The sequence below is a fragment of the Monodon monoceros genome, unplaced genomic scaffold (assembly GCF_005190385.1).
Source record: "Monodon monoceros isolate NGI ecotype Baffin Bay Population unplaced genomic scaffold, NGI_Narwhal_1 Super_Scaffold_18, whole genome shotgun sequence".
Taxonomy (NCBI): domain Eukaryota; kingdom Metazoa; phylum Chordata; class Mammalia; order Artiodactyla; family Monodontidae; genus Monodon; species Monodon monoceros.
This window is the reverse complement of record NW_021703774.1, coordinates 146435287-146461413: the sequence shown is the minus strand read 5'-3', so window position 1 is coordinate 146461413 and position 26127 is coordinate 146435287. Positions and strand designations below refer to the sequence as shown.

The window sequence follows — 26127 nt, the reverse complement described above, 5'->3', positions numbered from 1 at the left end:
TTCATTAAACCTGTTCTAATAATGGATTTCTCAAGTTTGTTTGGTATCCTCAAATGCCTTGTATTGATCAATGTCATGACTTAAGTTCAGTGGTTTAATTAGGGGGTTTTTTTTAAGATTTTTTTTTGATGTGGACCATTTTTTTTAAAGCCTTTATTGAATTTGTTACAATATTGCTTCTGTTTTTTATGTTTTAGTTTTTTGGCCCCAAGGCATGTGGGCTCTTACCTCCCCAACCAGGGATTGAACCCACACCCCCTGCACTGGAAGGCAAAGTCTTAACCACTGGACCACCAGGGAAGTCCCTAATTAGGTTTTTGTTCAGTAGAGCACATACACAGCTAATTCAGCATTCTTTCTATTCTTATTATCATGGGTATTTTCTTATTTATTTTTTAATTTAAAAGTAAAAACAATGTAATCACGTTAAAGCAAATATTTGAGGAAAAAAAAACCTATAAAGCCCACATTCTTAACACAACTATTTTCATTTATTCTTTTCTGGTTCTTATTCAAATGTATATATTTTAAATGGTTATCATATTGAATATTCATTTTCATAGTCTGATTTTAAATTTAATATTTCATAAAACATTTTCCCATGTTTCAACAGTCTTCATAATTATTCTTTCAAAAGCCACATGGTAGGGCTTCCCTGGTGGCGCAGTGGTTAAGAATCCACCTGCCAATGCAGGGGACACGGGTTCGAGCCCTGGTCTGGGAAGATCCCACATGCCACGGAGCAACTAAGCCTGTGTGCCACAACTACTGAGCCTGCACTCTAGAGCCCATGAGCCACAACTACTGAGCCTGCGTGCTGCAACTACTGAAGCCCGCGTGCCTAGAGCCTCTGCTCCACAACAAGAGAGGACGCTGCAATGAGAAGCCCGTGCACCACAACGAAGAGTAGCCCCTGTTTGCTGCAGCTAGTGAAAGCCCATGCGCGGTAACAAAGACCCAGTGCAGCCAAAAATAAATAAATAATAATAAATAAATAAATTTTTTAAAAAGCCACATGGTATTCTATCATGTTGATGTCCTATAAATTCTCTTGTTGTTTGACCTTTGTTTCTACTTTTTTACTATTTAAGATTATGCGGTGATGAAAGTGTTTGTAGATGTAGCTCTTTTCTTCTCTTGAGTACTCCATAAAACACATTTACAAGATCAGCATAGGGGCTTCCCTGGTGGCGCAGTGGTTGAGAGTCCGCCTGCTGATGCAGGGGACACGGGTTCGTGCCCCGGTCCGGGAAGATCCTACATGCCGCCGAGTGGCTGGGCCTGTGAGCCATGGCCTCTGGGCCTGCGCATCCAGAGCCTGTGCTCCGCAACGGGAGAGGCCACAACAGTGAGAGGCCCGTGTACCGCAAAAAAAAAAAAAAAAGATCAGCATAATTGGGCTAAAGATATAAATGTTAATAGTTTTGATACGTCACTTGTCGAATTACTTTAAAAAAAGATTGTGTCAACATATGGTTTCTATAGTTGAACTCTTTAAGCCTCAATTTCTTAATCCATAAAATGGGAGCAATGGTAGTTCCTATCGCATAGAGCTGTGAGGACCAAATGAAATGAAACATGTGTTTAGCACTTAGTAAAAGCTTAACAAATACTAGACATCATTATTTATTTTCACTAGCAGTTTGAGTGTACTAGTTTTTCCACAACCTCATCAACATTGGATATTATCAATTTTTTTTGATATTATCAATTTTTAAAAAATTATTCTAAATAGTTGGTATAAAACTATACTGAAGGATGATTTCTGCTGCTCCTTCCCTTCCTGCCCCTTTCCCTCCTTATTCTCCTCCTCTTTCTTCTTCACCTTCAATTGGAGGTAGAGAGGGAGACCAAGGGGAGAGAGAAAGTAACCAGAAATTTTTTAATAGACCCCTTAAGTTGAGACACACTGAATTTTTATGTGTAATCCTTGCTTCCTCAGACCACTGAACTAGAAAGGATGGTCAAAGGATATAGAAAATAACAGCTGTGATATTGAATCTAAGCCTTACCCAATTCATTCAATTCACTGGGTTCATTGAATCTATTTATTGAATCCCTACTGTGTGCTATTCAATAGTGGGCACACCTGTGGAGACAGGCAAGGAGAGTCTCGGTTTTTGTCATTGAACCCAAGTCCATGTGCCCAAAGCACAGTGAGGACAAACAAACATTGGAATCTGGAGCAGAGGAAGGCTTATTGCACGGGCCAAGCAAGGAGAATGGGCGACTCCTGCTCAAAAGAACTGAACTCCCCAATGGTTTTCAGGGAAGAGTTTTTAAAGGCATCTTTTGGGGTGATGGCTTCAGGGTGTATGACTTTCTTCCGATTGGTTGGTGGTGAGGTAACAGGGTGGTGTTCCAGGAATCTCAATCCTCAACCTTCTAGTTCCCACCAGTCTGGAGTCTCAGAAGGTAGTTACCATCCTCCACCTAAGTGGGGGCCTTAGTTCCTACAGAACTCAAAATTTCTGTCAGATTGTTATGTATGTCTCATGAGAAGGAACTAGGACTCTGTTTTATCACTGAACTGTAATTTTTTAAAAATTTTATTGGAATGTAGTTGATTAACAAAGTTGTGTTAGTTTCAGGTGTGCAGCAAAGTGATCGAACTATAACTTTTTGACTGCTTTTCCTTTGTTTCTGCATTCCCTCACTTCCTTAATTAGTATCTGCTTGAATCTGCTCTTTGTAACTCAGGGAAGGTCTGGGAGGCTGAAGCCTTTTTCTACAAACAAGAAACGGGGTACACGGAAAGGGTTTTGTACACGGGAGTGTCCTGCAGGGTCCTACTAAGTTTCGGTCCCGGCTTTTCTTTGGTACTCCTCAGTCTTCATGGAAACAGGTGGACAAGAAAGGGAATAAATGTTTGGATATGTTATTCATAAGCTTGGCAGAGGAACCAGGTTTAGGGGGACTTGGTTTCATTTTCATGGAGTTAAATGTGTGTGAGGCTGCAGGTGAGGTGGGAAAACCATAAAATTTTGGATGGTGAATGGATGAAGAAAATAAACCAGTAATGTATCTGAAAGTGTGACGGAGGGCTACTTTAGATTGGGTGCAATGTTCCTGAGTGATATCTGAGCTGAGACCTGAGCTACAAGACCACTCCCCATCCCCATTAAGATCTAGAAGAATATTAAAGACAGTTAACAGCTAGTACCAAGGCCCTAAAGAGAGTATGGGAACTCCATGACCTCGAGGAACAGAAGGCCAGAGTCCCAAGAAGGTGGCGGCCAGATAATGTAAGGTATGCCTTTTATGTAAGAAACTAGATTTTATGCTAAATACGGGGAACCAGCAGTGATTTATAAGAAGATTTATTTTAAAAGCTTTAGCTGCTCTGCGGTATATGATTTGGAGGTGACGAAAGCAGAAGCCTGTGTGAGAACTGGAATTAAAATCCTAGCGTCCTGACTTCAAGGAAGTGCTGAGTATTTACTGAACAAGCTTGATAATGCCAGTCTGTTCTAAACACTGAGGATGAACACAGTTCTTGCTTCCGTGGGGCTCCACACTAGTGGACAGGGGTAGAAAACCGCACGTATGACGGTTCACATAGGTCTTAATTTCAAAGGCTGATATGGACCCTCAAGACTGCCTAGTCCAAGCCCGCTAGCCTGAGCGAGAATAATTTGTACTGCACTTTGTGTAGCCAAGTGAGTAGGATGTCCGTTGACCTTGAGCAATAAATGACCAGTTTTTCCGCCCGGCTCAGCACCCAGGGAGAGTCAGGGGAACTAACAGCTGGCTGACATCCGGGTGGTCTGTACGGAAGGAGGCGCTGGCCACCCACGCAGCGCCCAGTTTGGCGCTGGAGGCGGAGAACTTCCGGGGGCGGGGCCTGGCCTCGGTCGGCTTTTCCTGCGCCCCCGCCGGAGACGAAACCCTCAGAGCAGGGACTAGGTTCGCCGTAACCTCGCGCTCCCGACTTCTGCTTCCGGGTCGGAGCCATGGCGGTGGCAAATTCAAGCCCTGTCAATCCCGTGGTGTTTTTTGATGTCAGCATTGGCGGCCAGGTGAGGTCCTGGCAGCCACCCAGCCCACCGCCGAAGGGAAAGTGCACGGGGTCTGACAGGCAGATATCATCCCTTCCCCAGGGGTAACGGACTCGGAAAGCCAGAAAGTGAAATTGGACCAGAACCTACCGACCTGCGGGGCGGGGTTGGGGAGGAAGGGAGAGAGAGGAGGAGTCTTGCCCGTCGTGGCGTCCCGCTTGCGGAGGGACTGGGTGGAAAGCTAGCGTAGGCTATGGAGGCGGAAGTGGGAGAGACCAAGCGGCATGTGGGAGGGAGGGTTCCCTGCTCGGTGAGGCTTTCACGGGCTTGGACGGGGCTTTCTGACCGTCTCCTGCCGGTTGCAGGAAGTTGGCCGCATGAAGATCGAGCTCTTTGCAGACGTTGTGCCTAAGACGGCCGAGAATTTTAGGTAAGGAGATGTTCAGCTTTGCTGGATTAACTAAACCAGAAGCTGGGCCACAGTCTGTGGAATCGTCTGCCTGCCTCTGTCCGTCCACTCACTGCCCTTGAGATCTGATTCCTTTGGGTATCGCTCTGAATAGTCTTGACTGTTCCCGTGTCAATTTATGTTGTTAATCTGTATGCCTGAGTATCTGGACATCTGACTAGCCTGTAGGTGGGCTTGCTAGCGCCGATGCCTGTGCCCTCCCTTCCGAGGTTAGGAGCGCTCACAGCTGTGATGCCATGGTGACTGAATCATTCACTCCTTTCCCTTTCAGGCAGTTCTGCACTGGAGAATTCAGGTCAGTCTCAGACGTGGTTGAGTTCTCTGCTTTCTCCTGAGGGGTGTCCTGGGGCTGCAGTGAAGGTATTGGGGAACCACCGGCAGGCCTTGAATGATTGCTGGTGGCAGTAATAGAAGGTAATCCCCCACGGGTCTATCCTCTGTTCATTTGTCTTCTTTACCTCTCTTCTCTGACCATCCTTAGGAGAGTCTCTTTGGTTCAGGTGTATGGTAAACTGGAAAGGCCTATGATTACCTGTCATCATTCCAAGTCTCTTTCTTTTTGGTTATAGAAAAGATGGGGTTCCAATAGGATACAAAGGGAGCACCTTCCACAGGTAAGGCCTTTGGCAAGCCATACTGGGGGGCTTTTAGGAAAACAAAGCGGAGCATAATTCTTAGATCTTGAGAAGGGGTGTTTTTGTGAACTCAGCAACTGATTTGAAGACTTATTAAAAGCCAAAGTGATAAACATTATATTTTGAAATCAGTGTTATTCTAAACTGCAGAATCTTCTCTCAGGATGCTTTGTTCTCTGTTTCAGGGTCATAAAAGATTTCATGATTCAGGGTGGCGATTTTGTTAATGTAAGTATCGTTCCTAGCCTGTTAAGGACTTACAGGTTTGGTTTTTTGTTGTTATTGCAGCTGCTGCTGTTTTCACTTCAGGGACCCAGTCTTAAGGCTTGAGAACAATGGCCAAGTTTGATGGGGGAGAGGGTGGGGATGGGAATGTCCTTCGATGGCTACTACTCACTGCATCACTAGATGACAGATATCAGCACTTTGAGTCACTGACTTCCAAATCTCAGCCTTTTAGGACCAGAAAGTGAACTTTCCCAGCATACCAGTAGATGATCCATGACAGACCCAAATTAATTGGTCACATAGAATTTAGCTAGAAATCGGATGTAATTTGTTTTTTCTAAATGGTTAAGTCCCTTTCCAGTGAGCTAAATGCTTATGCCCCATTTTCCTGTCCACTTCTGGAAAGCTGAGTTTTGTTTTTAATCAGAAGTTCATTAGTGGGAAAGGAATCAGCAAGAGAGTTCTGGAAGGATGTTTCCCCTATTCACTGGGAGAGCCCAATGAACTAATCCTTCACTGCTAAGCATGACTTTATTGTGACGAGACTGTATATCTCCCCATATCAAGCCTCCTCCGCTTCCTCCAACCTTGGAAGGTGCTGAATAAACCACATTTACGCTTTCTTAAGCCCACTCTTCTCCTTACCCACCCACTTCTGGGCATGATCTTTCTTGTTAATACCATTTGGTTAGTCATGATGCTGTTTTCTTAGATTTGGGAGACATTCTTTCTCCTTTATATGTAAATTTAGTTTGACTCTCAGGAGTTTTTTAAGATCTCTCTTTCCTATCTAGGTAAGTTTACAAAGTGGCAAATTTGGGGCTGAATCAAAAACAGATATGTTTTATTTTATCTGTTTGATGTCACAAAACTGAGAGATTTTAACCGAAGAATTTTCTCTTTAACATATGGAAAGTAGGGGTACATGAGGCCTGTGTTTCTCATGCAGCAACAGTTGGTTGGAGTCAAGTAACTGCTCCCTTTAGCACGGTGTGTCCTTATTATTAAACCATTTGCTTCCCTTATTTATGTCATCTGCCCCGTAGGCATTTAAGTTTGCAATACCTGGTCACAACTGATCATAGTAGGGCTTGGGGTGACCATATACTTTTTTATTGGCTGGTAAGAGGGCTGAGAAGCTATTCTCTGCCTTCTTTCCTTTCTTCCCATAGGCTCCTATATTGCCATATTGTCTTAGCAGGGACAGGACCAACTTCTTACGGGTCATTGCCAGAATCTTTGCCAGGCACATTTGATCACTAGCTGATAGCCCCAGGGTTAGATAGCAGTTGGTCAGCCAGAAGGCTGAGCCTCAGAGAGAAGCAATTACTCAGAGCTACCCTTAGGGCAGAAAAAATGGAATGAGCAAGAGGCAGAAGATTTGAGGATTTGAGACCTTCTAAAGTTGGACCAAGAATATTTGTTTGTTTTAATAATATTTGTTTTTGGTTTTTTTCTGATTGCAAAAGAAAAGTACAAAAATGAAAATAAATCATCTCTCAAGGAATCTCGCCTCCCAAGGAATATACTCTTGGCATTTTAGTTTAAAGCTGCCTGTCTTATCATTGCATATATATGTGTGTCAAATATTATTTTTAACAGACTTAAGATCATATGTGTGTTTTAACTTTTTTGTGCTTGATAATTGTCTGCATTTTCCCTTGTCATTGTCTTCTTCCAAAACAATCTTTCTAATAGTTACCTAATATTCCGTTATGAACAGACAATGAATCTATTTGATCAGCCCACTGTTATTGAAGATTTAAGTTGCTTTCTCTTGTTTGTCCTACAAATTAATTTTGTCATTTTCCCTACTGTGGCTTCTGGAGTGCAGTAGATAGTATGATTATATAGAGAATGATGTGGTAACTGTTCTGTTCTCTAGGTTTATTGGGAAATTGGAAATGAACATGTTTTCCTCCTGTATGTATGTATGTATATATTTATGTGGAGTTAAAGGTATAATAGCTTACGTTTACATAGTGCTGTATGGATTGCAAAACACTTTTCTCATAGACACTAATTGGATCTTTATGGCAACGGTATAAGGAGTAGGTAGGTGATTGCATCCTCACTTGATAGTTGAGGAAACTGGGGCTCAGAGATAGGAAGTGACTTCCGCAGCTCAATAATGATAGATCTGAAACTCAAATCCAGTCTTTCCACTATACAGAGCTTTTATTGATAATTTTTTAAAATAAATTTATTATTTATTTATTGGGCGCGTTGGGTCTTCGTTGCTGCATGCGGGCTTTCTCTAGTTGCAGCGAGCAGGGGCTACTCTTCGTTGTGGTGCGCGGGTTTCTCACTGCGGTGGCTTCTCTTGTTGCGCAGCACGGGCTCTAGGCGCACAGGCTTCAGTAGTTGTGGCATGCGAGCTCAGTAGTTGTGGCCCACAGGTTCTAGAGCACAGGCTCAGTAGTTGTGGTGCACGGGCTTAGTCGCTTCATGGCATGTGGGATCTTCCTGGACCAGGGCTCGAACCCATGTCCCCTGCACTGACAGGCGGATTCTTAACCACTGCATTACCAGGAAAGTCCCAATAATTTTTAGTCAAATAACGATTTGAATTTGAGAGTTTTCTTTTCTTCTTGGCTTATGTTAATTCCCTTTAGTAGGCTTTGCTCCAGTAAGGGCCCCTCAATTCTACACTAGGTCAGTGTTTCCACATTCCATCATGTACCCAGTATATATATATATATTTTTTTTTTTTTTACTGCGTTGGGTCTTCATTGCTCTGTGCGGGCTTTCTCTAGCTGAGGCTAGCAGGGGCTACTCTCCTCTAGTTGCGGTGAGCAGGGGCTACTCTTCGTTGTGGTGTGTGGCCTTCTCATAGCAGTGACTTCTCTTGTCGCGGAGCATGGGCTCTAGGTGCGCAGGCTTCAGTAGTTGTGACGCGTGGGCTCAGTAGCTGTGGCTCACGGGCTCTAGAGCACAGGCTCAATTGTGGCGCACAGGCTTAGTTGCTCTGTGGCATGTGGGATCTTCCCGGACCAGGGCTTGAACCCGTGTCCCCTGCATTGGCAGACCGATTCTTAACCACTGTGCCACGAGGAAAGTCCTAATATTCTTTTTCTTTACTAACTGGCTGGGAGAGATTGGTCTTTTGGCCCTCTCTTGATATTACCTTTAAACCCCAGAGATTCTATTTAAGGTACTGCAAATATGGCCTTGGTCAAGTTACTTTATTACCCTGACTTAGGTTTGCTCACCTGAAAAATGGGGAAGATGATAATGCTTATTCCACAGAGTTACTGGAAGAGCAAAGAGATAACACAAATAGAGCTAGTTTAAGCATAGATTGGGGATTTATGACAAGGTGTTTCCTGGAACCCAGAGGAAGAAATAGATCTAGGAACTAGAGAGCCACAGAACCAATGAGTCCCTTCTCTCTGTTTCTCTAGCACTCTCTACACATGTGTTGCATTCTCTTTCTCTTCTCCAGTCCACCTTGAAGAAGATAGTTATCTCCAGCTTCCAGGTTTACATGATACACGTTCAACCTCAAGAGAGCAGCTATTCTACTTCATGTTTCCCAGAGAAGGAACTCTAGTTGGCCCTGCATGAGTTAGGCATCCTCGCCTGGACCTCCTCCCCTGACTTTGACCAGGAGGGTGGTATCCTGTTGTATAGATTACACTTCCAAGAGCCCACCCACCTGCATAGTTGGGGGAGTGGAGCCATAGACAGTTAAATAGATTCTCTTATATGACTGCAGGCATGAGAGTCTTTGGGAAGGGCATCGATGCATCGATTATGTATGTGATCACTGTACTGCTGTCCTGTGATTTGCTTGTGTCTTAGCCTATCTTTACCTTTCTAGAGGTCCAGCTGTGACCTGTTGTTTTTTTTCCAGCCCATGAGATGCCCTGGCCAGGTTGTGGGCTGCACGTTCCTTGGATGGGGCTTGCTTTGATTGCAAGATAGGGTCAAAGAGGTGTGGCTCCCAAAGTGACCTGCAAGAGTAAAAGGACTTTAAAGCAGTGAGGCTTGGGGTGCAACAACTGCTTCCTCTGGGCTCTAGGGGCCAGTGCTCACAAGTGGCTAACACTTCCCTTCTCTCTGCTCAGGGAGATGGTACTGGAGTCGCCAGTATCTACCGGGGGCCATTTGCAGATGAAAATTTTAAGCTTAGACACTCAGCTCCAGGCTTGCTTTCCATGGTAAGTTGGGACCAGTCAAGGTTTTGGGCTAGATTTATAGTCAGCTGACTTCTGGGTCACTCTTGAGGCCCAGTGCTGTTTCTTGGGATGGAAGCAAATGCTTTCCTTCCCTTGCTTGACCCAGGATTCACCTCTGTACTGCCCACCTCTTTCCTCAATCTGGTTTGATTTTGTTGGGCTGGATCCACTAGCAGGCTGGGGAGCCAAAATTGAACTCTGATGTGTGTTTTCTTACTTTGTTTGAGCCAGAACGTGTGGTTGGGCACTCAGCCTTGCTGCTTAGAATGTAGCCAGCTGTGCTTTCAAGACCCAGTGTTCACGCCCCTATCACACCACTCACCAGAACTCGCACGCACCCATTCCTTTACACTGCCTTCTGGCTGGTCACCCCTTTCAGCTCACTCATCGCTCCTCCTTCCCCATCCCAGTACCCTTCCTTCCCATTTATAACCCCACTCACCCATCTCATTCCCCTTTCACCGTCCCCCTGCCCACCTCCTTCAGCCCGTCATCTACACACCCCCACTCGCTCCCCCCTTCACTTGCCCTTATTCACCCCTCACTCCTCATTTCCCCTTCCCCCTCCCACCTTGCTTCTCTTTCACTCTTCAAGCCTCTCCCTCCCTCCTGTCATCATCCATTTCCTTCTGTCAGTGCGCCAAGTCTCACTCCCCCAGACACAATATTTACGTGCACACGTTCTCTGTCCTGCTTGCCCACTCTTCCACTCATCTACTCAGCCATTCATCAAATAAAGATTGTTGACATACACTGTTTCAGGCCTCATGGTAAGACATGAGGATACAGGCCTGATCCCTGGCTTCGTGACATTTAACATCTAGTGGGGGAATCGCACATGCAGAATGATGGGTCCAGTATAGTATAATTCATGCCATCAGTGTAATAAGGGGAGGGTACCTCAGTGTATGTAAAAGTACTGTGAGGGCCCCAAGGAATGAGAGTAATTGCTGCAAGGATCCAAAGAAGTTCTCTACCAGATGGCATTTCAAGTCAAGCAAACTGCCTAGACAAAAGATGTGTGACCATGAAATAGCAGGGTGGCATGGGCAAGGGACAGAAAGTGAGGAAAGTGATGTGAATGGGTAAGGGAATGACTAGTAGAGACCACCGGAGAGGCAGGTGGGTGTAGGGCTTTAAATGCCAGAATAAGGATGAGGTATGTGGACCTTATTTTATAGGATATGGAGAGCCATGCACTTTTTTGAGCAGGGCTGATCAACTTGGTGTTTTAAAACAAAGACCCTGGCTGCAGTGTGAATGGAAGACAGGAGTGGAGAGGGTAGGGCAGAGAAGCCAGTTAGGAGGCTGCCATAATAATTGGGTGAGCCTAGCATAGCAAAGAGTGTACAAGTCTCTTTTAGGAAAGTGAGGCTGGGCAAGCATGGGTAAAGAGTGCAGAAGTGGCTTAAGTGGGCTTGGATCATCGCCATGAGGACTGCATGCCACTATGTTAGCATCTGGGGAGGAGTCAGAAAATGGAAGGAAGCCTTGGTCTCTGTCCCCTTCAGGCTGACACTAGTTAAGTTGTGCTGTCACACATCTTGTAGCATAATTGTTTTTGCTTCCATCCTCCACTAAATAATGCGTTCCTCAAGGGCAGGGACTGAGTCTCATTGATCTCCAAGCCTGAATACCTGCTATAGCAAGGTGCTGAGCAGATACTGATGAATGACTGAAAGATAATCAGAATAAAGGCTAATGTTGCGCACATACTCAACAACACTTTATTTGCATTAATTCATTTTCCTTCTCTCGTTATTTCTTTGAGTTAGGTACAAATGAGGAGACCGAGGCACAGAGAGGTTATGTGGCTAAACTAGATCCCAGTCAGTGATGGAGCTGGGATTCAAGCTCAGTCGTCTGGCTCCAGAGCTTATTCCCTAAACCAGTAAGCTATCCTTCCTGGAAGAATGGATAAGTGAGAGGCTAAGGGCAGAGAGTTCCCTGAGCTAAAAACACATGTTGTCTGACTGTTTTCCTGTCTGCTTGCTAGTAAATGTTTATACATTGAGCAGCAAGATAGATAAATAGATAGATAGAAGAAACAGAAGGAAGGGAGGGAGGAAGGAAGGAAGAATTGGGACCACTGAGGAGTGGTCAGTTCCACTCCTCAGGGCAATTCCAGAGCGTAGGTCTATTCTGACTGGCTCAGGCTGTCCCTTGCTTTCATATGTGAGATGTTCCTGCATACATGTACAAAAACCCCAAACAGCCTCGTCTCGCATGGGGAATTTCTAAAGTATAATGTGACATCCCTAACTAGAGCTTACCCCTAGACAATGTCTTTAATGTATTTCATATACATTTTTATTCCTTCAGTGTTGAACACAGACTCAACCAATTTAATTCCATTAAGCATCCAGTTAAGGCTAGTGACCTATCTAATGATTTCCAGTGTTGCCTCTATATTATTACTTTGATGAGACCTGAGCTCTTAATAGTACTAGTTCTTTCAGTTTTCCATTTTCCATTAATTTTTTTCCAAAATAGTGTAAATATGCATTGGAATACTCACATAGTTACACAGACATTGTGGTAAGGCAGTGCTGCTGAAACGTGATGTGGGTTTGCTGATTGCTTTGCGTTGTAATTATAGACTGTTCTTTTATAATGTATTGTGAAATATAATGATATAAAGACAATTTCAAGGGAGGAAAAGGGAAGGGATATGGCTGAAGAATTTGAGATTCTTGATTTAAAAAACTTTTACCGGTAAAATTCAATAATATAGGATTTGGGGTGTAGCTGTAAAAAGCAAATATCATTGATTAAATGTAGTCTTTTTTTCTAGCATAGCACTAGCATAGCAGCTTCTTGCCCCTTAAATTTTCTTATTACCATTGTTAAGGGACAGTACAGAGTCATTCAGACAAAGTAGCTTATGGCACAGGCAACAGGCTTTTTCTCAGCTGGTACCTAATTTGTAAGTGTAATCCAGTTATTACTGGTTTTGGAATAAATACAGCAAATCTGGTTCTATAATCAATTGTTCCCATTATAAAAATTCACAGTGTAGGAGGGCAGAAATTGTGTATTCTCTTCCTCTCTGTATTCTGTTCCTCTCTGTATCCTTGGGTCCTAGCTCATAGTAGATGCTCAGTCAGGTTTGCTGAAAGAAAGCATGGAGGACTCGGCTACAGGCTCTTTTGGGGAGTTTTGTCCTTTGGCTAACATGGCCAGGAAAACTCACTGCAAATATATTTGGTTTCCATCAGGCAAACAGTGGTCCCAGTACCAATGGCTGCCAGTTTTTCATCACCTGCTCTAAGTGTGATTGGCTAGATGGGAAGCACGTGGTGTTTGGTGAGTCCTATTCCTGTCCTAGTCCAAGCCCAATTCACCCAGAGTGGAACTTCCTATGGAACTGGTCCCCTGACTCTTGTACCAAGAGTGCTCGTCAGATGTAACTGCCCTGGGTAGTAGTAGGAAAGGTGGAAGCCATGGGAGGTGGGGAGGATTTGTGGTTAGAGAGCTAGAGGGGAGGACGATGGGGCCATCTGATGTAGTGAGTAACCACCTGGGCAATAGGTGTGTCTGAGAGGGGATGGTAGCACTTAAGAAATACCACACAGAGGCAGCATGGTATAGTGGAGCTTTGCAATTGCTCAGACCTAGTTTTGAGCCCTAACTCTGCTACTTACCACCTGTGACCTTGGGCAACATTTCACTTCCACTGAATATTAATTTTCTGATGTTAGTCTGAGGATCAAATGAGATAATGGCTGAGAATGGGCCTTGGAGGCTGGAAAGTACTGTGCAAACGAGAGTAATAAAGTCCAGCTCATACTCTTTCTACAGGAAAAATCATTGATGGACTTCTGGTGATGAGAAAGATTGAGGTGAGTCCTGTTTTGATCTCCTCTTTCTCAGCCATTCTGGCCTAGTACTACCTCACTAGTGTCGAGGCGCGGGAGAGCCGTGAGTGGGCTCTGGTTAGGCCCAGGCTTCACTCCTCCAGCTTCAGGGAGGAGGAGAGGGAGGAGAGATCATGTACCTCCCAAGGGTTCTGGGCCCTCAGCCTCTCCGGTGCAGTGCCTACTGAGCTTTGGCCTCTGCTGTCTCCTCCATCTAGTTGAGAAAATCCTCTTCAGCATTTTACTCAAGGTCCTTCATGATCGGGTCCCTGCCTCCCTCTCCACGACCCCTTCTGCTACTGTCACTTCCACATTCTAGTCCCGTCAGGCTACGAGCCCTCCTCTAAACACGCATACACGTCCCTGCCTCTTGCTCCTTCCTGCCCTCAAGTCTTTGCTCAGGCTGTTTCCTCTACCGAGGTGTTCTCCCTTCTTTTCCTCCTGGTGGGATCCCATCCATCCTTCTGGGCCCAGCTCAAATATCCCCTGTTCTGTGAATCCTTCCCTGGCCTGTGCAAGCAGCAGTTTAGTTGCTTCCTCACCCTGTATACAACTCTCTCTTATGACTTACTACATTGTTACATGTCATGGGTTTGATGTTTTCTAAATGTTGTACATTTTCTCTTTGATATGTATTATATTCTTCCCCTGTCTGCTACGCTACAGACTGTTGTCAGATCAGCCTGTAAGCTCTGAGTCCTTAGCCTAGGGGCCTGCAGGCATCAGTAAGTGTGTGGTGGGGGAGTGTCTGAGTGGAGGAGTCACCACTGTGCTTTCTCTCCTAGAATGTTCCCACAGGCCCCAACAATAAACCCAAGCTGCCTGTGGTGATCTCACAGTGTGGAGAGATGTAGTCCAGAGGAAGACTGAATCAGGTAAGTGTGTCTTTCTTGAGCAGGAGTCAGGACCCCAGAGAAGGCAGCTGGTCTAGTGGAAAGAACTTTAGACCTGAAGACACGGGATTGAGCCCATTTCCTCTCTGCGTGCTCTGGGAGAAGTCAATTCCCTTTCTTGAGCCTGTTTTCTCATCTGCCAAATGGTGATAATACGTATCTCCTCGGGTCACCGTAAGCATCACAAGAGAAAGGGTTGGTCAGACACTTTACTTTTCTAACACTTTATAGTTTACAAAGTATCAACCTGAAAACCATCAGGCACTTTCTGACAGCACTCTTAGACTCTAGTTCCATTTAGTAGTCCCTCTATGAAGACCTGGCTCCATCCCTGGGTCATTCCCTTCTGGGACCAGCCTGGGCAGCCAGGAGACACCCCTATCATGCCTCTCATCAGAACCGACGCTGCGGTTCCAGCCCCTGACTTTGTATTTGCCAGCCTCATAGGTGAATGTGACACATTTCTCAGCCTACATAGACTCACTTCCTACCCAGACTTGTCACTCACTGCCTGCTCTGTGCTGGGCACCATTCTGAGCATGGGGATGGGGGAAAGAATTGAAAGATGCCTCCACCCTTTAGGAGCTTATGGAGAATAAAACACATTCTCAGAGGTGATCACTAGTAATATGAGTGATGTTGTTAAGGATTAATAAGAGTTCAAGAAAGAAATTGATCACTTCCAGCTGGGTAAAGGATGGTAGTGCTTTGCCTTTCTTTTCTTTTTTTCTTTAATTTTCAAACCTGCAGAAAAGTTGGAAGAGTAGTACATTGAACACCTATCTACCTTTCACCTAGATTCGCCAATGTTTAACATTCTTGTTTTATCATTTTACTTTGACATTTGTTTCTTTCCCTTCTTCCCTCTCCTCCCATTTCCATTCCTCTCCTGCTCTTCTTCCTTCTTTCCTTCCTTTCCCTTTCTTCATTGCTTTTCCATCTGGAAGTTGAGGACTTCTTGACACTTTACCCCAGAATACTTCAGCAAGTGACTCCTAAAAATAAGAGCTTCCTGCATAATCACAATAGTATTGTCTAATATACATGCTCAAACTTCCTCAGTTGTCCACAAAGTAACTTTTTTTAGCTCTAAAACAAGAAATCCATTCCAGGTTCACATATTTCATTTGATTGTTTATTTTTAGTTATGAAAGCAACATCATCTCCTGAAATGAGGTATGAAAATTTTCCCAGAAAACAGTTAAGGCCCTCCCCTTAACAGCTGACCCTCAGCCACATCCCCGTCCCACTGCTCTCCTCAGAGGTGACTTGCTCATCAGTTTGATGTATGTCCTTAGGGCCTTTTCTTTGCCCATCTAATTTTGGGAGGTTTTGTTTTTCCTAAATGGCATCATACTGTTTGTTCATCACTTTATTTCCATTTGATCTTATGTCTGGAAGACTTTTCCTCCTCCATTCATGTAAAACTCTGTTGTATTTAAACAAAACAAAACTGATATAATATGCTCTAAGATGTTTGTAGCAAATATTTTATTTTACCTTTCTCTTAATGATTGGAATAATTATACATTCTGAGTCTTAGTTCTTTACATGTTTTGACCATTTTGTCTAGAATATATTTTAAGAAAAAACTGGCAGTGGGTTTAACTTTGGTGGTATCCTTTCTTAAACAGAAGTTCTAAATTTTGATGAGATCAAAATTTTAATCTTTTCCCTTGTGTTGTGTTTTATCTTGTTTAAGAAGGTCCTTACTACAATCATGATGCCTTCTGTATTTTTTCTAGTGTTTCTATAGTTTTATTTGTATACTTGTAAAATTATCTAGAATTTATTTTTCTGGACTCTGCCTTTTTTTCAAATGGAGATCTAGTCAAATACCAGACCATCTTAATGACTGTGTATACCTCCATCTGTGACTTAATTTGTGTTCACAGCATCTGGCACTTACAGGCATTCAGTTAAAATTTATTACATGAGTTAATAGAGAGGGAGAATGTCAGGCATTTTAGGCAGGGCACTGGTGTGAGCAAATGCCAGGGCAGGAATGCACAAGTGTGTGCTGGAAGCTCACGTGGACTCTCTTGTTCAGCCAAATGCTCCCTTCTCAGGCCTAGTTGACACGCTGAGCTTTCTTTTCTGCCAGTACTGGGGGCCCCAGGCTCAACGTGCTTTCCCCCTGCCCTTGCTGCTGGCCATTCCCTCTCCTACTCGTTTCTTGGCTGAACTAACGTTGAGCTCATAAGTCCTTTTCCTTCCAAAGAGTGACCACTGATCACCACCAGAGGACAGAAGATTACAAAAACAATAAAATTTAGAAATCCTTTTATGTTTAGGGCCTTTTCTCTATTTTTCTGAGACCCTTACAGAAAGTTACTGGAAATACATATTAGGAGTTTGTTTTCTGAGGGTGGGCGATCATCAGCCCTCCTCTCCTCATCCGCTATTAGCAAAGGTCACGTAAACATTTGCCCCCATAAGCTCTTCCTTTTAGCCTACAACCCCAAGCAGAACAAATTCCATGGAGGACATTTGATGCTCCAGAGGCCCTCTAGACCAGAACTTTCCAGTAGGCATTCCTTTCTGTGATGGTGGAAATGTTCTGTATCTGTGCTGTCCATTATGGTAGCTTCCAGCTACATGTGACCGTTGAGCACTGGAAAAATGTGACTGGTGTGACTGAGGGACTGAATTTTTACTTTTATTTAATTTTAGTTAAATTTAAAGAGCCACATGTGGTACCTCCAATTTAGTCTTCTAACCTTGACCTGCTCAGAATTAAATCTTTCATAGCTTATATTTAGAGACAATACAGTAAAAGCAGTTATATCACTTATTGAATATTTCTTGTGCTCAAATTCTGAGCTAAGAACCTTACTTTAATTATCTCATTTAACTTTACCAAGTTAAAAGCTCAGGGGCTTCCCTGGTGGCGCAGTGGTTGAGAGTCCGCCTGCCGATGCAGGGGACACGGGTTCATGCCCCGGTCCAGGAAGATCCCACATGCCGCGAAAAACAAACAAACAAACAAAAAAACTCATAGGTTTTAAGGTGTTAGGGAATCTAGGTGGCAGTCTGACCTTAAGGCATTCCACAGATGGGTTCCCCACTTTGGGTTTTTGAGTAATGGATTTGGGAGAAAGTAAGGAAAGTAAGTAAAAGATTTGGGAGTATGGTATCATTTCATCATGTTTCTTCCCAGCTGTGAAGTTACAAGCATCTCTGATTTCTAAAGGAGTATTTCAGATCCCTCAGGTTGTTTGAGGGCAGAATAATGCTTGACAGCCAGTGTAGATGATGTTTTTAAGTCCTACTAGGCAGTATTTCTCAAACTTTAATGTACATATGAATCACCAGGAGATCTTGTTAAGGTGCTGGTTCTGATTCAGTGGGTCTGGATGCAACTTAAGATTTTGCATTTCTAACCAGCTGTCAGGTGATGCTGATGCTGACTTGGAGTGGCAAGGCTACAGGGGAATAACAGTCTGTCTTTTAATTGAGAACCCACCATATTCCAATCAGAAAAGACCCAGGAGGAGATAATCTCTTGGTGGCATTGGTCCAGCAGGAATCTACTGCATTCAAATCAAGAGATCACCTAATCATGCATTTAAGGCCTGTGCCTAGTCACTGGAAATAGAAGATAGGAAGGAGACAGAAGATAGGTGAAGTCACTTGATCAACTGTGCCTCCCTGTGAAGAACTTCCTTCCACAACTTCTTTTGTGCTTTACCTTAGGTCCTGACTTTGGTTTTAGTGAAAATGAAGTTTTCTATATAACTCTAGGTATAGTAACCTCGGTTTTATCTCAATGGGTCCTGTGAAAGCTTTTTACCTTGAATTTGATTAGGTATACATAAACGAACTTTGGGCCTCAGGATTCTCCTACCCAGTCTGAACTGGGTTCTTGGCTACTTACAACTGCATGGGGGGGCGGGGGTGGGGTGGGGCATGGAACCTCTGTTTTGAAAACCTGAGAGTCTCTTGGAAAAGAGAGTGGCTGTGAGCTCTGACAGCCCTGCTAATCTCCCTGTGATCCCCAGGCCTGGTACTATCAAGCAGCAGAGATCTTTCTTTAGTTCATTGTTTCCTAAATTTCCCTGAAGATGAGAATCACGTAGGGGCACTTGCTAAACCTACTAATTCCCAGATCCCCCCCTGAAGAGTATGAGTGAATTTGAGGTAGGATCCAGGATGCTGTGTTGCTTCAGATGCTTCTTATCAGAGAAATGTGGGTAACCCTGCTTTAGGTGGTGCTGGTTGAATGTTTTTTGACATTTGTCTCTTAGAAAAAAATATAATTATACAGCACCTAGTTTTACAGGTATTATAGCTTACAATGAGGTGTTATTCGAGTTCACATAGTCAGTAGGTTAAAAATTAATTGTACCTGTGGATGGTGGATATGGTAAGAGCTGTGACACTGCTGTTGGAATGACTGAGGTTTAGGAAATACTGTCCCCCAATCTGGGATTTCCTGTAGATGTGATACATTCCTGTAGAGGAAGATTCTGAAAGACACATTGGTGGTACGTGGGCTGGTCTTTCATTAATTAAGATAGGTCCCACACTGCAGATGAGGCAACAAACTTGGAAAGCCCAGTTCCTGCCTTAAAGGAACTCACAGTCTCTTGGGGAAACTGACAATTACAGTACAGTAAAGCACTGAACTGGAGGTTTTAAGACGAAGGAAGGCAAGTGAATGCCTGTGTCTGCCTGGAGTGTTTGGGAAGACCGCAGAAGAGATGTTTCAGCTGAGTACATGAAAGAATGGAGTTTGTCAGGGTAGCTAAAACTGGGGAGGGCATTCCAGGCAGAGGGAATGGCATGAGCAAAGGCACCAAGCAGGAAACAGCAGGAAGTGTAAGGGAAACTGCAAATAATTCAATATAGCCAAAGCAGGAAGATAAGAAAAGCAAACTGTAAGAGGCGAGGCTAGAGGAGGCCAGGGCCAGCTGTGAGATCCAGTGCAGGCTGAGGTATTCATATGTTAACCTGAGGATGGGGGTGAGCTTCAGGCAGTGTGTACATCTTTCCCCCCTAGGGTGAGAGTCCATCATGCTCCTGAGATTCCAAAGGGTAGCCTGACCCTCCAAAAAGAACCAGGCCAGTAGGAGCCACTGAAGGATTTTGAGCAGGAGAACACTGTAATTGACTTCACTCATTCAGAAGATGATTCTAGCAGCAGTGTGGAGGATAGGCTAGAGGCCAGTGAGGTGTCCACTGCAGCAGTCCGGGCCAGAGCAGAGGTTCCACATGAAAATATGCATCTAGGGAGCACCAGAGATGTGGCAGCAAATATTTGCATGCCTGCTGGGTGTGTAACACCGCTCCCTGCCCTGAAAGTCAGAAGCCCTGCCAGCTAAAAAGGGCGGGGAGGGGAGAATGGCTCCATTCCAGTCCCTCCAGTACAAAGGTGAAGCTCCCTGCCCTGTAACCAGGCCTTACACACAGAGGGATACATCACGTCCATAGAATACTATATAGCCTTAAAAAAAAAGAGGTAGATCTGTATCTGTTGGCAGATTTCTAAGGCAAATTAAGGGACAAAGTCAAGATGTAGTACATTATGTAAACATGATGCTATTTATTTTGAATTACTCTTTCAGAAATTACTGTAGTGATAGATAGCTGACTGGTAGTAATGGTTACCTCTGCAGAGTAGAGATAGCAAAGAGACTTTCTTTTCAGTTTATATTGTCCTGTATATGCTTGAATTTTCTACACTGGGCATGTATTTTATAATAGAAATACATACTGTATATATGTAGTTTTAACTAATCCTAGTTCCTCCCAGCCCTTCCCAGAAGCATGTAGCTAACATCAGTTTGTGAATCATTCCCTGGTCCCCTCCTGGGTGCACCCACAGTACTTGGTTCATCTCTCTATTACAGCATTTAACACAGTGTATCATGAATATGTTGGTCTGGTTTTCTCTAGACTGAGAACTCCTTGAGGCAGGGACCATGCTGACTAACACAGTGCCTGGTCAGTGATAGAGCTTAGGTCCCGGAGCACCATGCAACTTATAAAGTGCACTTATACATTTTTGTACATTCTGCTTGAGGGCCCAGGGTTAAACTTCTGTCTGAGCCTGCGGTATGATGCCAGGACCCACTGTGCTCTGGAGGAAGAGGGGTGTGGTCATGTTTGGGGGGAGGGGAGCAGTAGTAACTGAGTGTACTCACCCTGTTCTTTTAGGACAGCTAACTCCAAGGCCATAAACAGAGGGTGTGGAGTTTCCTTTCTTTATAACCCTGGGACCAATCAAGGAAAAGGATTGCTCTTTGTTCTGGAGCTCCACAGAGAGCCATCAAGGTCTGGCAGAAAGCACACAGACTTCGGAGCCAAGTAGACCAGGAAGCCCCATCAGTGTCAGGCCATTAAACCCCTTGGAGCCCTAGTTTTTCCCTCCACTTAATTATAAATAATATATACTACACAGAGTTGTGAAGGGTAAATAATAAAGGAGACAGTGTATTGGCCGTAAATATTAGTTTCTTTCTTGGTTCTGTGTAACACACCTCTCAGCTCTGCTCTGGGGCACCAAAGGTCTGGCCTGTGGCAAGAATCAAAGTGGTCTGCTCTTTGGGGAAAGGAGGGTTCGGGGTGTAGAGGAGAGCTGCAAGTGTTTTCTCTCATGGACTGTCCCCTCCCTGTTCCTCTGAGCTGCTTCTCTCTTCCATCTCTCACAGACCCTCCACATCTGCCATTGCAGGCCTTCCCTTGCTCGGGGTGACGTTCTTGAGTAAGATAAGCTGGATTGGCCCCTGTGTTTGCTTCCCTGCCTGCTGCTGCCCCATTTGATCAAAAGACCTTGGAAGTATCACAGACTCAGAAGCCAAGATTTTGTGTTTAAGTTTTCAACTGTAAATAAAGTTGTTCTTTTTTTTTTTTTGGTTTTTTTTTTTTTAACCGTGTGTTGTGTTCTTTTTAAATGGTTGTAATGATAGCCCTGTTTCCTCACTTCTTAGCTCCAGCTAGGAGTACTGACTCTCCCCAGAGGCCAGCATGGGCCAGAGCCAGGCCCTTGATATGTAGAGTTGATGCCTCAGACTTACAAGCAGTTGTAGCAGTCCCCTCTTAGGTTCAAGCTGATCGGGCAAAGAAGGCAAAGCCCCAGGGCCTTATGTTTCCAGTAGGTTCATTTTGGTTAGTTCTAGAGCCTGTGGGTGAAGGGTCACTAGCTTGGGATATTTTGGGATGGGAGACCATTTGGTAGAATGTGTCTTGATCATGATGAAGTGGAAATCATTTATTAATAGTTAAAAATCTTGGTTTGAATCCGAAGTCATTTTTTAAACAGTTGAGGTCTTGAGATGTTCACTTCCCCATTTCAGAGCCTCAGTTTCCTCATCTGTAAAATGGGGATAATAATACTACTTCACAGCATTGTCGAAAGGGTCAAACAAGAGAATGGAGATGAGGATAACTTGTAGACAGTAACGTGCGTTGGAAAATTTTGTTTTGAAAGGAAATAAAAGGATAACAAAAACATAAAAGATAAAAAGATCCCATTGAGTGTAATGTTCAGGAGGTAAAGGGAGTTCCCTCGTATTCCTTTCATGAGGCAGTTTCTGTTATCCCATTCCTACTTTCTCCTGGCTCATGGCAGGGATGACTCATAACTACTAGCAGCAGGCTACTGCAGCAGCAGAGTAGCAGAGAGCTGAATTCTGTGATAAAATAGAACCAGGCTAAAAGTGCCATTTCAGTGTACTGGGGGACAAGAAAGGTGGTGAGATATACAAGGGCCCTATAGTTTGGATATTTACAACTGTCTAGCTAAGTAAACAGGATTCAGGGCACACGGGGAAGAAAGGGTTGTGATCTAGTGGAGGAGAAATCTTCAAGTAACTAAACGGGGTAGAATTATAAAGAGAGAGGAAGGAGGATGAGCAGCTGGGATCCTGAGCTGATGTTCTTATGATGGGCCATTCAGTTGAATTCAGTTACACTTGGCACCTGCATTCTTTGCCAGTTTCTGTCCTGGGCACTGGAGCTGTAAAGATGAGTAAGATGTGGCCTGTGTTTGTGACAGGGGATAGGCATGGTTTGGATTCAGTGTGGTGAGTGTTAGAATGTGAGCCCTTATGAGGACAGGAAAGTTGGTCGTTTTTGTTTTTCACTGCCGTCTCCAGCACCTAGTAGCCAGTAAGTGTTCAATAAATATTTGTTGTGTGAATGATAGTGGTATGTATAAGATGCTATGGGAGCAGAGTGGAAAGATTGGGGGTGAGAGGAAGAGGCAACATTTGAGGTAAGTATTGACAGATTGGTTGGAATTAGCCAGGAGATAAGGGTGGGGAGGGCTTTCTAGGAAAAGGCAACTATGTTTTGGGGCCCAGAGTCTGTTAGAGATGGGGACAAGGTGAAAGTTTTGCAGAGGAGATTCTTGGAATGAAACCACTTGCCTTTCACATCACTTAAAGGTAGACACTGGAGCTGTGGTCACCACACTGGGCTCTCAGGGTGGCAAGGGGACTAGCATGGCTTGGGGAGCGCCCACCTTGGAACAGGAGATGGATTTTGACATGAACTGTTTCTCCTCCAGTGCTTCAGTACCATCTCTGCAGTGGCAGAGAGGGGGCTACAAGGAAACGAGTTTCTTAAATCACTCATCTTCATGTTCACTGAGCATGAAGAGAGACTTTAGTGAAGTAATTGGATGAGTAAGTAATGATACTTCTAAGTAACATTTTAAAGACAAATATTACAGAATTTATATTTCTGCTTGAGAAGCCATCCCTTCAAAGCAGTTACATAAGGAAGGTTACTTATTCTCAGAGGTGCTGCTGCCATTATTCTAAGTGCCTTTGTAACTCCACTTTGGGGAAAAGCTCTCAAGCCTATGGGGCACACTTTTAAATTTCCTAAGTGTTGGCAGAATTGCCTTTGAGGAAATATTTTCTTTTTAACAGTCAAAAGTCACCTGGAGCTGGAACAGATGAACAGCAGCTCCGGGATCCACCTACTTCTCTCCCTTCACACTTGCTGCCGCAGACCTTTTTCACCTGGATTACTGGTGGTGCTGCTGCCCAGATGACCTCTCTGCTGCCAGTACCTTCTTCTCCAACCCATTTTCTACATCACATTATTCACTTGACACATTAATTAAGATATTGTGTGTCAGGGACTATGCTAGATGCCTCAGGAACTCATAGTCTGGCAGGGAAGATATAATGAGTGCAGTAAAGTGTGTTAGGAGAGGGTCTCCTAACCTAGTAACATCTGAGGCAAGACCTAGAGAATGAAGAGTTAAGCAGGCAAAGGAGAAGGGAGAAAGGAAGAATGTTATAAGTAGAGGGAATAGTATGTGATAGCTCAAAGGAAGCAGTGGCTAAAAGGTCACCTGGAAGATTGGACAGGGAATGTGACAAGAGTAGGAAGTAAGTTTAGAGGTCATGCAGGGTCCTGCCAACATTAAGGAATCTGGACAATCCTGTGGGTGGTGTAGTCACTAAAGATTTTAAGTAAGACAGTGTCGCGATCAGATGGATGTTTTCAAAAGAACACTGGATATTGTGATGGGGAATATTAGAGTAAGAAAGGTAGAGACACTGGCTAGGAGGCCACAGCAGTGCTGTAAGCCAGGGGTTGGCAGGCCAGGTGTCACTCCCTATTTTTCAGTGGTTCATGAGCGAAGAATAAGAATGATTTTTAAATGTTTAAAGAGTTGGGGGAAAAAAAGTTTAAATAGTTGAAAAATCTAAAGAATATTTTGTGACATAAAAATTGCATGAAATTCAAATTTCAGTGTCCATAAATTACATTTTTTTGGACCACAGATGCACTTGTTTACTGATTGTCTGTGGTTACTTTCAGGCTCTAGATTTGAGTAGTTGAGAATCTGGCCTGCACAGCTTAAAACACTACCTGGCCCCTATAGAAAAGGTGCCTACTCCTGCTCTGAGCAATGGATGATGATGGCCTACACTAAAGTAGCAGCAGTAGGAAGGAAGAAACTCTGGATTGGCATTTAGAGATTTTTTTAGGACTGATTCAGGGAGGCCTTTAAGGGGTGGAATTTACAGGCCTAGATGATACCGATGGGGTAAGGACTACTGCACTAGCCTCCTAGCTGGTCTCCCTACTTTCATTTTTGCCCCGCTGCAGCCCATTCACTATTCCCCAGCCATTAAAGAAAAAAAAAAGTGCCATTCCCTACTTTCAATTCTAAAATTACTCTTCTCACTATTGCCCTTAGGTTAAGTTTCAGATAAAATGTTCCTAATTTAACCCTGCCTACCTCTATAACCCAAATGTCTTCATTCTGGTCTTACTGGACTACTTTAGTTGTATTTGCCCCAGACCCCATCTCTTCTTGCCTCCTACGCCTTTGCATAAACCTCCATGTGCTTGGAGTCTGCACTAAACCTTCTCCCCACCGCCACTCCCAAAATGCTTTGTGCATTTGCAGCGCTGTAGTGTTGGGTGTGTTGCATGTTTAAATTTCTGCCTTTATCCCTAGACTGAATTTAAGAAGGCAGCAACTGGCGCACTTGTCCATACCCAGCAGATAGTAGACGCTTAATAAAGAACGAACTAAGGTGGACGACTTCATCTACATCATGCGGCAGCCTCAATTACAAATCGTTTGTGAAACGTGCATAGTAATCCCTGTTTCACATGGCTGTTTTAAGAATAAAATGCACGAAAAACGCCTAGCGTGCTCAATAAACGTGAGGTGAAATTAAACCTGATTTGTGGCCAATACGAAAAGATGTGAATACTCAATACAGTCCTCCTGTGCCTGGTATGATAGATCGGGAGGCAGGTCCCCACAGAGTACACCCCCACCCTCCATATGCTGGGCAAGGGCTGCCTGATACCTTGCGTGGTCCCCCCAAGGTGACTGCTCCGCCGTAAGCCGACGCTCTTTGAATGCATACGTTTAAGTCCGTTCCAGAAACTCTCAGCTCTGCCGCGAGTACACGGCCATTGTAGAAAAGACGGCTCTATCTGCAGTCATGGTCTGAGGTCACAAGGACCATATTTGGAGCAGGGCGGGCGGGAGGCCTTCTCTCCATATGGAGCTAAGGTGTCATTGGGCCCCGGGTCAGGTCGGGTAATCCCGGCTCAAGCGTCTGGCCGTGCCTTTCCTTCGGCCAGGACACTGCCCTGGAATTCGGGCCCGCCCGGGTTGCCGCCTCGTGAAAGTCACGTTCCCTCTGCCCGTCCTCTCGAGTACTCTATGGTTCTCGTGGTGACTCTAATTCTAGTTCCGGTCTCTATGGCGGCGGCGGAGGCAGGAACGGTTGCAGGTCGGCCGAATTAGCTGCCTAAGGGCCAATGACAGTGGAGGAGTGATAGAGTATTAGCCAGTAGAAGTCACGAGTTGAGGTCAGGTGGTGAGATTGACAGCATTGCTGGCCAGTGAACGATCCTTGGGGCGGGTCGATCGCCGGGCTTATCCCGCCCGTCCCGCCATTCTCGCTAGTTCGATCGGTAGCGGGAGCGGAGAGCGGACCCCAGAGAGCCCTGTGCAGCCCCACCGCCGCCGCCGGCCTAGTTACCATCACATCCCGGGAGGAGCCGCAGCTGCCGCAGCCGGCCCCAGTCACCATCACCGCAACCATGAGCAGCGAGGCCGAGACCCAGCAGCCGCCTGCCGCCCCCCCCGCCGCCCCCGCCCTCAGCGCTGCCGACACCAAGCCCGGCACGACGGGCAGCGGCGCAGGGAGCGGCGGCCCGGGCGGCCTCACATCGGCGGCGCCTGCCGGCGGGGACAAGAAGGTCATCGGTAAGGACCGGACGGGGACGAGTGTGGGGCGGGAGGGAAGCTTGGCGGCGGAACCGTTACCCGAAGCGGGACGAGCCGGCGGGCGCGCGGCCGGCGGGGACCGACTCGGCGGCGCGCGGCCACCCCTCCCCCAGGCCCCCCCCCATTCGCGGACGCCGGCCCGCC

General features: G+C 45.0%; 2 protein-coding genes across 3 annotated transcripts in view; both read left to right on the top strand.

Moving 5' to 3' along the window:
• The first annotated feature begins 3910 nt into the window (after positions 1-3910).
• Positions 3911-22701, top strand: PPIH (peptidylprolyl isomerase H). Of its 2 annotated transcripts, none has more exons than XM_029230036.1 (10): positions 3911-4019; positions 4364-4428; positions 4739-4762; positions 5037-5081; positions 5288-5330; positions 9401-9493; positions 12730-12817; positions 13313-13353; positions 14154-14243; positions 20938-22701. In XM_029230036.1, exons 1-9 carry the CDS (start codon positions 3954-3956, stop codon positions 14220-14222), a joined length of 534 nt encoding a protein of 177 aa, XP_029085869.1. In that variant the 5' UTR covers positions 3911-3953; the 3' UTR covers positions 14223-14243; positions 20938-22701. The 2 variants fall into 2 exon arrangements, with proteins under 2 accessions (XP_029085869.1, XP_029085868.1); XM_029230035.1 differs by having other exon boundaries at positions 20915-21121.
• Positions 22702-25654: 2953 nt separating this feature from the next.
• The window catches only part of YBX1 (Y-box binding protein 1), an 18651-nt gene continuing 18178 nt past the window's right edge, over positions 25655-26127 (top strand). Inside the window, exon 1 of the mRNA XM_029228664.1 lies at positions 25655-25962. Within this exon, the coding sequence (XP_029084497.1) occupies positions 25797-25962 (166 nt within the window). The 5' untranslated portion in view covers positions 25655-25796. The remainder of the gene's footprint in view (positions 25963-26127) is intronic.

Coding starts and splice junctions, on each gene's coding strand:
- PPIH (XM_029230036.1), top strand. CDS start 3,954: ATGGCGGTGGCAAATTCAAGCCCTGTCAATCCCGTGGTGTTTTTTGAT. Junction 4,429..4,738: donor AAGACGGCCGAGAATTTTAG/GTAAGGAGATGT, acceptor TTTCCCTTTCAG/GCAGTTCTGCACTGGAGAAT. Junction 13,354..14,153: donor TGGTGATGAGAAAGATTGAG/GTGAGTCCTGTT, acceptor TTTCTCTCCTAG/AATGTTCCCACAGGCCCCAA.